We start from the raw sequence: 14,777 nt of genomic DNA, 5'->3' as shown, positions 1-14,777 counted from the left end.
CAAATACCTTATTTCTAGGATTCTGTAGTTGTTCTTAAGGCATTCAGTGAACACTATGATAAGCATTCTTTTCTAAAGAATCAAGATTGGATCAATATGCACTTGGATAGGAAGAAGTAAATAATAAATGCCTGTGTTGAATTACAAATACTCCAGTTTTATAGAAGTTATTTTCCCCATGTTTTTATACATCAAACTTTCTATATATATAAGGAAATATCCAGCCCACAAAAATTAACAATGAACAACCTAAAAAGCGAAATATCAACAATGATGGAAAAAGACTGTTCAACTGGATGAATGAGACGGCACAATAGCCCTGCACGTCTAAACAGTAGATCTCTGTTACTCTATCATTCACATAAGTTTAAAAATTCTGTGGCAGGGGACATTTTCCTCTGTTATTAACTACATTTTTTTCCTTTTAAGTAGATAATTTTCCTTCTAACTCTCAGATCCATTGATCTTCCTATCACTTACTTATGTTTCCTTTGTAGTCTAGTCAAAATGTTTCTCTCAAACAATTCCTGATTCTCAAACTTCATAGACATTGCTGGTATCCTTATCTCTCCTTATTACAGAAAGCAATGAAATAAAAGAAATAAATGGTTAATCTTCTTAATAGAGAGTTTATACACTGTGTTTTGATACCTGAAATACTAACATTTTGTGCACCAATATTCTCCCTTAAAATTAACTGCATTTTAATTTTCATTCACTGCAAAGTTCACAGTGTTATGATGTGCATCCCTACTAATCACTTTGTTATCTACAGGAACTGGACTTTTATTTAACCCCAGAATACAGCATTGAGATTTTTCATGCTAGCTCTAGGACCAGAAAATCCCTGTTGTGTTGTTTCATGATTATATATCATAAGGAAGAAAATAATATATTTGAAAATGGCCTTTAAACTGTTAACTATATATACACGTAAAGATAAAAAGTAAGTTAAAGTTTTTCCCTCTATGTTGAACAGTGTTTCCATCCAATTAATATATTCACAAATTTAATTATTCATTCATCAGCAAGTATTTACTAATCATATATATTGGATTCCATTATATCATGTGTGAATATTAATTATGCAAAATTATAATGGATGCAAATCTATTTTATTTGCAGTTAACATAATTATTTGAAGGAGAATAACTTATCCAATTTTCTCCCTTATTACCTAGAAGAGTAGAACATTCCCTTCGTTCCCTTCCCTAATTTCTGCACAACCTTTCTCTTGCATCCATGATCTCTATGAGAAGTTGGAAAGTAATACTGTAAAATTGCTAAGCCAATTGCTCCCACTCCACTCAGAAAGTTTTGAAATGCCAAACAGATAAACTGAGGTGTAATTTAATTTTATTAGATGCATTACTCCCAAATATGGTATTTACTTACTTCTAAGTATACTGGCTTCTAAAATAATAAGAATATTAAATCCAAGTTGAATGGACTTTGAATGGTAAGTGCACCTCTGAACACACAAATGTTTCTGACATAACAATTACTCATCTGTCTTCTTTGTGAAATACATCAATAAGAACACAAAATAAAAGGTTGTCAAGTCCTATACCCAATCATCTTTTCTTCTTTCTGTCAGTACAAATAGGTGTTTTGAGACATGTCTAGAACTTTTATGTACTTACAAACACTGTGTGGAACTATTAGCTGTGTTTTGGAGTATCATTCTCAAAAAAGACTACTTTGTCAAAATGGGACTCATTGTAAAATATAGCCTAGAGAGTATGCTGCATTTTATTAAATGGTATAACATTCACAATCCAATTCAACAGCTATCTCTACCACAAAGCCTCCTCTGATTCCCTCCTCCCTGCCTAGATGTTCTCTCATGTTCTCTCTCTCCCTTCTTTGAACATCCACTGCAATTTACTTTTACATGTTTTAGGTTATCATCATTTTAAAATCATGTATTGTAATGGTTTGAATAAACGTCTCATCGTCCATGATATTAAGTTTGTATTACACAAAGACTCTTACATAATTTTCATTCTCACCTTAGGAATCAGAATGCCTTACACATATCTGTTGCTCAAAATACTTCTAATGAAGGGATATTTGCTTTAAGTAATTCCTTAAAGAAATTCCTAAAAGGAATTATTTAAAGACACCCCAGGGGACTTCCCTGGTGGCGCAGTGGTTAAGAATCCACCTGCCAATGCAGGGGACACAGGTTTGAGCCCTGGTCCGGGAAGATCCCACATGCCGCAGAGCAACGAAGCCCATGCGCCACAACTACTAGAGCCTGTGCTCTAGAGCACTGAGCCTGTGTGCCACAACTACTGAAGCCTGCGTGCCTAGAGCCTGGGCTCTGCAACAAGAGAAGTCACCGCAGTGAGAAGCACGGGCACTAAAACAAAGAGTAGCCCCTGCTTGCCACAACTAGAGAAAGCCCGCGAGCAGCAATGAAGACCCAACACAGCCAAAAATAAATAAATAAAAATAAATAAATTTATAAAAAAAAAAAAAAGACACCCCAGGTTGTTTATTACCTGTACCAGAAACTTTGGTGCTTTATTTTTTTAAATTTTAGAACTTTATGCTATATTATTTTAATTGTTCTGTAATAGGTTTGAATTTCTTACCTTACTTCCTCAAAAATAAACTGTAACCTTCTTGAGGCCAAGGACAGTCTCTTTTAACACCTGTATCTTCCCAGAATGCTTAGCACAGGGGATGCTAAGCAGGAGCGGTCAATTCATTGGATTAAATGTTGCCAAAGGCTCATCTAAGAAACATTTCAGAAATAGCTAGTGGCCATTTCCTGGTCAAGGGAATCAAATCCCATAAAATTTGCTTACCATGGCATTGACATTTGCACGATCCCCTTTCCTATTCTGAGTCTGAATACAGGATATTGGCACATTCATTCCTACCCCAGAGGCCAAATTTCTCAGGTCAGCAGCACTGTATTCCCCACGCAACAGCAAACTGTTACTGTCAGAACCAAGTCCCAGAGAGGCCCGATAGAGATAGGTCTGAGAAAGTCTTTCAACTGTAGTGACATCTATTGTGGCAGATGTCATGCAAGGATTCGAAGCCATCTTGCTTCCGTATCTCAACTCCTCTGGAGAGTGACAGCAGGTCTGAGAGCAACAACCTGGGATCTGGCTCAACTTGCTACTCACAAAGAAAAGTAAGCACCCCAGAAATAAAAAGGAAACACAGGCCAGGGCAATTACTAAATACAGGTTCTGGGCGGACAGGTGCCCGCCTGTTTCCCAGCCATCTTCAAAGTCTGGAAGGACCCGAGGGACAGAGTTGCTCAACAGAACGCCCAGTGTGACAGAGGTGGAAAGTGATGGGTCTCCATGGTCCCGAACCACAACCACCACCCTCTGTTTAACTGCATCAGTGGGAAGAACTAAGCGAGCAGTATGGAGCTCTCCCATATTGGCTGAAATTCTAAAAAGGCTCGAGTCAGAAGCCTGAGAGATGTAGTAGGAAAGCCAAGCATTGGAGCCACTGTCTGCATCCTCTGCTACCACTTTTGTGACCAAGTGTCCTGTTCTGGCAGAGCGGGGCACAATTTCCACTGGGACAGAGCCATTTCTGGGCAAGGGAAACAAGATGACTGGAGCATTGTCGTTCCTGTCTACCACAAACAAGTTCACAGTCACTGTTGCACTTCTGGGAGGAATGCCACCATCCTGGGCTTCCACTTGGAAGTGACACCCCCTGGGCTGCTCAAAGTCAAAGGAAATTTTGGCAGTGATAGCCCCACTGGAGGAATCTACTGCCACCAAGTTAGAGGCTGCCTGCCCTTCAGAGATAATATCCAACAGCTCATAAAAGACGACGCCATTCTTCCCTAGATCTGGGTCCTGGGCAAACACACGTCCTAGGGAGGCCCCAGGGCCATTGTTTTCAGCCACAAGAAGTTCCTGTTTCGGTTGAGGAAAGCTTGGTGTATTGTCATTCACATCAGCAACTGACACAGTCAGTGTCCTGCGGGTGCTAAGTGGGGGCGAGCCACCATCTAAGGCGGTGATCAGGACCTGGTATTCACTGACCTGCTCCCGGTCCAGCGGCCCATCAGTCAGCAAGCTGTAGTAGTTGTCAAAGGAAGCCTTCAGCTTAAAAGGGCCTCCAGTGGACATGCTACAAACGACCTTACCATTGGGACCAAGGTCCTCATCCCTTACACTAAGGAGAGCAATCACTGTGCCAGCGGCGATGTCCTCGGAAACTGGACTGGAGAAAGTGAGGAGGTTCACCTCGGGAGCGTGATCGTTCACATCAGTCACTTCCACCAGCAGTTTGGCGGTGCTGGCTAGACCGAAGGCGCCTTCATCCCTCGCCTCGATGTATGCCTCCAACAGCGTTTCAGGCGGACCTAGTGAAGCAGCTACCCGCACTTCCCCATTTCTAGGGTGCACGTGAAAGTGGTGTCGCAGCTTTGCCTGCGTGCTATTGCTTAAGGAGTACCGGATTTCCCCATTGGAGCCTTCATCCGGGTCCGAGGCTTGAACTCGGAATAGCACAGTCCCGTTGGGTGCAGTCTCTGGCACCTTGGTGCGGTATACTGAGCGCTCAAATACAGGTGCATTGTCGTTTGTGTCCACCACGACGATGGTGACTTGTGCGTCTCCGGAGCGCGCCGGCAGCCCGCCGTCCCGGGCGGTGAGCACCAGCCGGTGGGTGGCACGCTGCTCCCGATCCAGCGCTTTCTCCAATACCAACTCCGGGTATTCGCTGCCGTCGACCCGCGACCCCATGTCCAGGCGAAAGTGCTGGCTGGGGCTCAGGCTGTAGCTTAGCACCCCATTGCTTCCCTCGTCGGCATCTTGGGCATTAGGGAGAGTAAAACGGGCTCCAGGCATCAGGAACTCGGGAATGTGCAACTGCACATCGCCGGCAGGGAAGTGAGGCGAGTTGTCGTTGGTGTCCAGGACGTGAACGTGCATCTTGTGCAGCTCCAGCGGGTCCTCCAGCACCAGCTCATAGGTCAGGACGCAGGCAGCTTTGTCCCCGCACAGCCGTTCGCGATCCGCTGGCTCTCTGACCACCAAGCTTCCGCTGGCCAGATCGACCTCGAAGTAGGGCTCGCCGTGGCTGGAAAGGAAGCGAAAGTTCCGCAAGGACAGAGCGGCCGCTGACAGCCTCAAGTCCTGGGCAACATTGCCTACGGCTACGCCCCGTTCGGTCTCCTCCGACACGGAGTATTCGAGCTGTCCCGCTGCAGAGCCGCAGGAGACCCACAAACAGAGAACTGCCACCCTCTAGCCCACCATCCTCCCTCCCTCTCGGCGTCCTCGTTCCACCAACGGTGACCCGGGACCATGCTCCGGACTCCCGGAGATCACAAGCCGTGGTTTAAAAAAAAAAAAAAAACGAGGGCCGACCGGCCGCTGCTGCCGACTGGAGGTGCAGAGACCGCCGACGTTCGCCTTCCGAACACCGGAATTGCCCGGGGCCGCCCGGCTGCGAGCTAGGCTTGCTAGACTGGAGGCTTGGCAGCCGTCTGGGAAAGCGGAGCGGGCCGGGTGCGGAGGAGTGCAGCGCCGCCTAGGGGTGCAGAGACGAGGTGAACCGCCGGCGTTGGGGAAGCGCGGTCTCGGTTCCCTGCCAGCTGGGATCTCGCCCCGCGCCCTGGCAGCGAGCGCGGGGCGGGGCAAGGAAGACGCTCCCAACAACTAACACGCCTTCCCTTAAACGGCGTTTCCTTGGACAACGCCCTGAGACCGCTGAGGTCTTAATGTCTACAACCTCTACCTGAAGACAGTTTATAACTGGGGCTGAGCTCGGCTGGCGTTTCTCCGCGACTTTTGAAAGCGGAGCGTCGGGTCCCAGGCGCTCGAACCCACCGACTCCCTACAGTGCCCGCGGAGAGGGCGGAACTCCGACAGGAACCGCGGGGCGGAGGCGCTGAGAGGCGGAACCGTGACCGTGAACCACGACACCTTCGAGGCTTAAGGAAACAGGAGCCCACAAACCAAGTGCTGGGATGCATTCCGTGATGGATTCTCAGCCTCTCCGCTGCGGGTTTAAGTCTCTTCCTTCACCTTCTTATATGCCGGGAGCTGCCAAGCCAGCGAGGGGCAGATTGGGAAGCTTCCCCGGGATTCTCACTTTTCAAGACACAAAAGTGTGCGAGCGCAATTCCGGTTCTACGTTTCCGCTTTCTTACGGGTCAGCAGTTTCTCTTTCCCCCAGAGGCCCTACTGGGAGTGCTTTGCAAGCGGCCTCCGATGCTGTGGGCGACGGAGGAGGTTAGCACCAAAAACTCAAAGATTGACAACTCATCCCCAAACAGGACGTGCAAAGCGAAGGGGAGAGAAAGTACTGAGATACTTTACAGAGTGTGACCAGAAAACTGTTCTGCAAATTTGCTCTCTGTAAATGTTTAGAAAACAGCACTGAGGTGGGGTAAGAACTGGCTTGATACCCATAAATTCTCCAGCTTTGTTTTTTGGCCGGTCTTCTGCACGGAAATCGAGACAGTGATCTGTTTTATGAAAAACAGCTCTTGGCCGCAATAAATACTGCCAGATTCCGCCTAGCACCCTATAACCAGTGGCTTCTCCAGAGAGGGAGGAGAGCTGAGAAAGAGATTGACATTAAACACTAAATTCCTCACTCAAATCCTTCTTTTAATACAATTGCAGTGTCCAAAGCCCCAGGAACCAAAATTTGAAAGACAAAAGCCAGATAGAGATAAAGAATTGAAGCTTTCAGGGCATTATATTTCCTGGTCAGAAAACTGCCTAAAAGTATTGATAATTATTGAAGCTGAGTACAGGATACATGGGGTTAATTACACAATTCTCTCAACTTTAGTGTATGTTTGAATATTTCTCCAATAATTTTTTAAATTGTCAATTAAAATGGAGGTGGGGGCAGGAGTAGATAGGCAGCTCCAGTTTTCTGGTTTTAAGACTAAAAGTGGGATTGGTAACTTCAGTGTGCCACTAAGAACCAGTCTCCTCTGACCATCACAAACCCATTCCTTATTTCTTCCAAGGAAGTAGGGCAGGCTGCCACATAAGGCAATGTAAGTATATAGTAAATGCCTCTGACTAGTTTGTCTTTCCGAATTAGGAACCAAAAAAATCATTGACGCCAAGTCTTGAATAAAATTAAAGCGAGAAACCTGTCAGCCCGTTGAAATGTTGTTCGGTAGAGTCATAAGCATAGCCATCATTGGGGAATCCTCATTAGGATGTGGAATAACTAATAAAAATTGAATTTATTCCTCACCAAATTTCAGAACCGAAACTGATTTTCTACTTCAGTGTGAGAGATTATTAGGATTTGCATTTTCTCATTTTAATTTAATGCTGCTAACCAAGCTAACTGCTTTGGGGTAAAAGGTTATACTTTTCCCTTTTCCATTAGCAGCAGATGAAATGCACCTGGAGAGATGTACTCAACTTTTGGAAGGCCCGTGAATTTTACACCTGCAATCAATCTTCTAATTATCCCGGGTTTAGGAGGATAGTGAGGCAGGAGATAGATGGGCTCCAGGCTAGACATTTACAACTAGCCTCCTGCTCACACTTCCTGGGGTTAGAAGAAGATGGGCTCCAGGCCGGACATTCATTACCAGCGCCCTGTTTACATTACATACAAGAGACAAACGGGCTCCAGAACTACATATTTATGACCGGACTCCGGTCTATATTTCGAGATCTGCACCTTGATGTAAACACCAGCAACAGAAATAGGGGAAATAACTGGACATTGGACATTTTTATGGCAGGGACCGAGTGGGACTAAACCCTGTTAAAAGATCAAGAGTTCATACATTTCCCATCCTTGGGGCAAGGGAAACATTGCACATGCTTAGGAAGGCTCCTTGGGGGTCAAAAGGGAGGGGGCACCACCCCATAATATGTGATGCTAAGGCCATCCCATAGCCTCTGGGCTGTTGCACACGCATGTTGGGGAGGGTCTTAAGGCAGGGCAGGTGTGGAAAAAGAAACCAGATAATTGGCCAAAGGTAAACAAAGACCCAGAAGACCTGCCCTGTATAGATGACTTAACCACCCCTTTACTGTGCTCCTCCTCATTAAGGAGGGCGCCCACACCCGTGCTCTCCGGGTGTGCATCTCTGCCTTGTTTCTATCTTAACTAAACAAACTGTTTCTCTGTGTGATCTCCCACTTGTTGTTGTGCTGTGTCTCTAATAATAAACTTTGTACCTGTTTTTACAGTTTTGCCTCTGTGAGAAATGCATTTTTCACTGGGAGCAAGAGCCAGGGGGGTGTGGCAGCTAGGATTCCTGGTTTTCATCCAGGCTACCCACGTTCAATTCCCGGGCAAGGAATTAAGGTCTCGCTTCACACCATCACTCACTTCTGCCTCTCCGAGATCAATGGGATGTGTGGATGTGGATTAGGAAGTGGGGAGAAAGGAAAACACATACTGAGAATCAGCATGGAAAATCCTGACAAAAACTCTCCCCCATTCACACACTTCTCAGACTTTTGGCTTCCCTTTTCTCCTGTTTCTGTTTAAACTGCCACTGGTGTTTATTTTAAAAAGATTTAATTAGTCTCAGGAATAAGTGGATAGCACTCTCCTAGTAGAATTTGTCCCACCATCTGCCTCCCTATCTTTAGGCATAACTGGGATTTGTGGGAAAGTGGTATTTACTGACATAAACTGGAGTTTGTGGGAAAGCAATATTTGCTCATATAAACTGGGATCTGTGGGAAAGCAACATTTAGGAGATACTTGGGATATGTGGATATCCCAAAGATGAGAAAGTCTCAAGACTTTTTTCTTTTGTATAAGATTACTAGGTGAATACAATCATGAATTAACAAAACTTCTCTTTAGCAGAACCTTTCCTTTCTAATATTTCATTTTGCCAGTTTATGGCATTTTCCATAGTGTCTCCTAATTCAAGTATTTTCAAGCTTTTAATTAGGAGCAAGTACAAGTTTAAGTGGACTCTGTGCAAAAACGTTGTTGTGATTTCTGCTTGGGCTCTATTGCAAAGACTGTTATTATAAGCTCTCCCACCAAACTTGGCCGTAATCTGTAAATTCAAGAGATTTCTAGCCATAATGCATAAGTTCATATTAGAGATATTGAAGCCAAACGGGAGAATAATCTGAATACCCACCAAAGAGTTTGTCAGCAAAAGGATACTGTACTTTAAATAAGATTTTCTTAGTGCTTAGGATTATTCCCTGGGAGTATGTTATGTACTTATGGGAACTAAATTAAAAGACTGGACATGACAATCACGTTAAGCACATTTTCATCCTGTAAAATAGCTTCATGTAGGGTTCAAATCAAGCCTAACAGGGTGGGAGTTGTTTGAGGGTAGAGATCTGTATCACTCAATTTTGTTTCTTAAATATCCAGCTAAGCTTTGGGCATGTAAATTAAGTGGCTATGTATCTCGATACATAGCGGCCTGGCCTACGTCATTCATTGTTTCTTTTTTTACTTGAACACCTTACCAGTAGCACACTACTATAGAATTTCTTTCTCAAGTTTATACTACCAAGTTTTTCTCCATAATATAATATCATTTAAAATGTCATAGACCCTTTTTCATGAATCATCACACTAGTTACCTCTATGCTATGTTTACTTACTACTTTTTATAACTATGTACCAATTTTTCTAAAATTACCTCTTTCTAAAATCTTACTCTATTTCTTCTTCAAAGTGTACCCCTCAGATCTTAAAGTCATACTCCAGATTGGTCAAATCATATCCAAGAAGAGGAGATCTAGCCCTTTCATTCTAAATACTACATATCAAGTAATAGAGTCTAAAATTGCTTCCAGTTCTTTAACAGCTGCATCACATAACTTTTTTATGATGGATTAAAAACTAAAATTCACATTTTTTTTCTAGATGTTATTAAGCCACAGATCAAAAAGTCCTAGACTTTTATACTTAATTTTTTAACTCAAATTTGCTGAATGTCATTGTGTTAAGAGCTAGCCAATCTGGTTCAATCACATATTTTACCTATATCAAATTTCATATTCCTACATATTTGGTAAGCAGTCACACCAGATCTTCCTCCGAGCTGCAGAAAAAATTTGCATCAAGTGTGGCTGAAAAGGAAGGCTTACAACCACTACCAACCACCCTACCTGACATCAGTTTATTAGGAGCGCCTAACCTAAAATAAAGATCTGAGAAAGACACTATCAACGTTCTCCAAAAAGGACTCTACACAAATCCCACATTATATTAAGTTTCAAAACAAAGTATTTCCAGATCATTATTGTGATATATATTTAAAAGAAAGTTGATAAAAATTTGACAGCTGTCACAAAAAAAATGGCCATCTTCATTTTAAACAGTAAAAACACTAGAATTATTCCCATGAAAAATCAGGAGCATAACAGCACACTTCATGTCATAGTTATTATTCAATACTGACTTGGATACTCTGGACAACACAAGATAAGGAAGTGTGTGTGTGTGTGTGTGTGTGTGTGTGTGTTAGAAAGGAGTATAAAATATACTGTTGGATGATAAATTTATAGGTAATATAATTTTCTACTCATAAAATCCCAGAGAATTAAAGAAAAAATAATTAGAACTAAAAAAGAGCTCAATGAGATGATTAGCTTAAAAATAAAAAACATACCTTTCCTACATACCTTCAATAACTAGAAAAAAAGTGGGATTTCTATCAATTATGGATAAATGAAAATAAACATTTTAATTTAATGAAGTTATATCTTTGATGAAACTCTTTAAAACATTTGAACTTCAACCATAGTATATATGAAGAGAAGTTACCAAGTGCCATGAAGATTGAACTAAGATGAGAGAAAATGCTGAGATAGGATTCCTGCCACTGGAGACCTTGGGAAAAGCTGGTAGATTGGAGTTTTCCAGAGTAGTGCTTCACACTGAGATATAAAACCAAAGGTCCCTTGTTTGGAACAAAAACATCTAGGTACATAGGCTAAATCAGGCAGTGTTTTCCTGTAAACCCATTTGTCAGCGCAAAATAGGAGAGAAAGTAGGACTGAATGTGATAGTGAGCAGATGCACCATTGTTTCAAGAGTGAACCTAAGGGGCTTCCCTGGTGGCGCAGTGGTTGAGAGTCTGCCTGCCAATGCAGGGGACACGGGTTCGATCCCTGGTCTGGGAAGATCCCACATGCCGCGGAGCTACTAGGCCCGTCAGCCACAGTTGCTGAGCCTGCGCGTCTGGAGCCTGTGCTCCGCAACGGTAGAGGCCGCGATAGTGAGAGGCCCGTGCACCGCGATGAGGAGTGGCCCCCACTTGCCGCAACTGGGGAGAGCCCTCGCACAGAAACGAGGACCCAACACAGCCATAAATAAATAAATAAATAAAAGAACTATATGACCATGAATGTGGTCTTAAAAAAAAAAAAAGAGTGAACCTAAGGATATGGTAAAGTTAAGAGAAAACTCTAGATGACAAATTGCTCTGCAGCTGCCAGTGTAAAAGCTAAGGTACACGCAAACTCCTCTAACAAATGGTAAACAAGGAAATGTTCACGTTAGTCCAGAGCACTGCTGGCCCATCCATTTACACTTTCCACCTGTAGATAGCTGGTCCTAAAGGAACTTTTCTCTCAAAGATAAATAGTAATCAAAAAAGAGCCAACATAGGATCTACATAAATATTACAAGAAGGAATAAGAAAATAAATATGAAAAATAACAGGTAAGAACACACAGGTCTCTGGAACTTCCCTGGTGGTCCAGTGGTTAAGACTCCGTGCTTCCACTGCAGGGGGCACAGGTTCGATCCCTGGTCGGGGAACTAAGATCCCACGTGCGTCATGGCCCGGCCAAAACAAAAAGCAAAAAACAGAAAAACCCCACAGGTCTCTAGAGGTCTCTAGTCAGAAGATTCATGAAACAATTTTAAAGGGTCTCAGAGAATTAAGAACTCAAAACAAAGATACAGAATTTCAAAAAGAAAATGAAAAGGCCACAAAAGACCATGAAAACTAAGCTGATGCAATTCATGAAATAAATGGAAGAGAAATATAAAATCAGAAATAACAGAATATAATAACAGAAATTAAAGCCACATTGGAAACAGTAAAAAAGTGAACAGGCTCTGCTTGGTACATAGTCAAGAACAAGAAGAAACATTTGAGAAGGCTAAGAAAAATAAACAGAAAGAACAAACTTCCAGTTTCAGCGCCAACATGTAAAGAGCTCAGAATTTATCACTCCTTTCCTTATAATAACAACAAGAAAAGCTGGATACATGACTTTTCCTGAACCCATCAGAGAACTGAGTTTACAGGGAAAACCTCCACCCTGAAATCTGGAGACACAAGCAAATCCAGAGAGTCACAGCCAAGACCTGCTTCCATGGAGCAGAAGCCACTAGAGCCAGAGGCTGGTAGGGAACACTTAAATGGAAATTTTGACAAATTGCTGAAGGCTGAGTTGTGGACTATCTTGAGAGTGAGAAACTCCTGGAGGGCACAGTCGCGGGCCCCCTACACCCAATTTTACGGGCTTTACTTTCAGGAACCCCACTAGGTTCTCAAAGCGAACATCCAAGAAAGATTCCCTTGTGGCTCTGGCAGGGAGAGAGGAAGAGTACTCCTTCTGAGATATGCCCAAAGGCTTCTCCTTTCTTCTTTTAAAAAAGCAATTGTAGGGGCTTCCCTGGTGGCGCAGTGGTTGAGAATCTGCCTGCCAATGCAGGGCACACGGGTTCGAGCCCTGGTCTGGGAAGATCCCACATGCCGCAGAGCGGCTGGGCCCGTGAGCCACAATTACTGAGCCCGCGCGTCTGCAGCCTGTGCTCCGCAACAGGAGAGGCTGCGATAGTGAGAGGCCCGCGCACCGCGATGAAGAGTGGCCCCCGCTTGCCACAACTAGAGAAAGCCCTCGCACAGAAACGAAGACCCAACACAGCCATAAATAAATAAATAAATAAAAATTTTTTTAAAAAAAGCAATTGTATGTAAAAATATGTATAAATGTATTGCTGGGCCTATAATATATAGAAATGAAACAACTTTGCCAATTACAGTACAAAGGAGGTGGATAGAAGAACAGCTGTATTAGATAAGGAAATGACAACAGCTGGTAATTCTGATCCACATCAACAAATGAACAGAACCAGAAATGGCAAATAAGAAACACTATAAATATATAATTGCTTTCCTTTTTTCTCTCAGCATCTTTAAAAGATACAAAATTATATAATGTAATAATTATAACAATGTACTTTTGGGTTTGTAATATATAGAGATGTATATTGGTTTCCTGCAGCTGCTGCAAAAGAATTACCACACATTGGGTGGCTTAAGACAGTTTTTCTCACAGTTCTGGAGGGGAGAAATCCAAACTCAAGGTGTTTGAGGGGCTGTACCCCTTCTGGAGGCTCTAGTGGAGATTCCATTCCTTGCCTCATACAGCTTTTGGTGGCTATTTGCATTGCTCCAATCTCTGCTTCTATCTTCACATGGCCTTCCCTCTGTGTCTGTGTCTTCCCTTATTCTATCTCTTATAAAAAAAAAACTTCTCATTGGAATTAGTGCCCACCCGGAAAATCCAGGATGAACTCATCTCAAGATCCTTAACTTAATTACATCTTCAAAGTCCTTTTTTTCCTAATAGGTCACTTTCATAGGTTCCAGGGGTTAGGAAGTGGACATATCGTTTTGGAGGCCACAGTTCAACCCACTATAAGATGTAATAGCTATAATAATAATAAAGCAAAAAGGGTGGAAGAAAAAGAGCTATATAGGAGTAATATCTTTTTGTCTTAATAGAATTAAGTTAATATAAATCTGGAGATACTGTTAAGTTATAATGTATATAGTAAACTCTAGAGAAACCACGGAGAAAATAACTCAAAAATACAGTTTAAAATTCATTAAAGGGGGCTTCCCTGGTGGTGCGGTGGTTAAGAATTCGCCTGCCAATGCAGGGGACACGGGTTCGAGCCCTGGTCTGGGAAGATCCCACATGCCGCGGAGCAACTAAGCCCGTGCGCCACAACTACTGAGCCTGTGCTCTAGAGCCCGCGAGCCACAACTACTGAAGCCCACGCGCCTAGAGCCCATGCTCCACAGCATGAGAAGCCACCGCAATGAGAAGCCTGCACACCGCAACAAAGAGCAGCCCCAGCTCACTGCAACTAGAGAAAGCCTGTGCGCAGAAATGAAGACCCAACGCAGCCCAAATAAATAAATAAATAAATAAATTTTTTAAAAAGATGAAAATGGGGCTTCCCTAGTGGCGCAGTGGTTGAGAATCTGCCTGCCAATGCAGGGGACACGGGTTCGAGCCCTGGTCTGGGAAGATCCCACATGCCGTGGAGCGGCTAGGCCCGTGAGCCACAATTACTGAGCCTGCGCGTCTGGAGCCTGTGCTCCGCAACAAGAGAGACCGCGATAGTGAGAGGCCCGCGCACCGCAATGAAGAGTGGCTCCCGCTCGCCGCAACTAGAGAAAGCCCTCGCACAGAAACGAAGACCCAACACAGCCATAAATAAATAAATAAATAAATAAATAAAAAAAAAAAAAAAAAAAAGATGAAAATGTTAAGGAATAAATTTAACAAAAGAAATATACAATGCATACTCTGAAGACTATAAAACATTGTTGAAAGGAATTAAAGAAAATGTAAATAAATGGGGGAAAATCCCACACTCATGAAGATAGTATAATTCCATACTGTTAAAATGGCAATACTCCCCCAAGTGATCTACAGAGTCAACAAATTCTCTGTCAAAAGTAAGCTGGCTTTTTGCAGAAACTGACAAACTGATCCTAATACTCATAAGAAAATGCAAGAACACCCAGAACAGCCAAAACAATACTGATAAAA

At 43.1% G+C, this 14,777-nt stretch overlaps 3 protein-coding genes across 3 annotated transcripts in view; all 3 read right to left on the bottom strand.

Annotated features, from left to right (window-relative positions):
• LOC133090981 (protocadherin alpha-3-like) overlaps positions 1-14,777 on the bottom strand; it is a 120,438-nt gene that overhangs the window by 41,403 nt on the left and 64,258 nt on the right.
• LOC133090980 (protocadherin alpha-C2) overlaps positions 1-14,777 on the bottom strand; it is a 106,900-nt gene that overhangs the window by 73,015 nt on the left and 19,108 nt on the right. The gene's annotated exons all lie outside the window — the stretch shown is intronic.
• Positions 2,793-5,249, bottom strand: PCDHAC1 (protocadherin alpha subfamily C, 1). Its single transcript, XM_061188267.1, is given in 1 exon segment — positions 2,793-5,249. A coding segment is annotated over 1 exon segment (2,457 nt).

Source organism: Eubalaena glacialis, chromosome 4 (genome assembly GCF_028564815.1).
Source record: "Eubalaena glacialis isolate mEubGla1 chromosome 4, mEubGla1.1.hap2.+ XY, whole genome shotgun sequence".
In the NCBI taxonomy this organism is placed as follows: Eukaryota; Metazoa; Chordata; class Mammalia; order Artiodactyla; family Balaenidae; genus Eubalaena; species Eubalaena glacialis.
The sequence above is the reverse complement of the archived record's forward strand: the minus strand, read 5'-3'. Positions and strand labels throughout refer to the sequence as shown.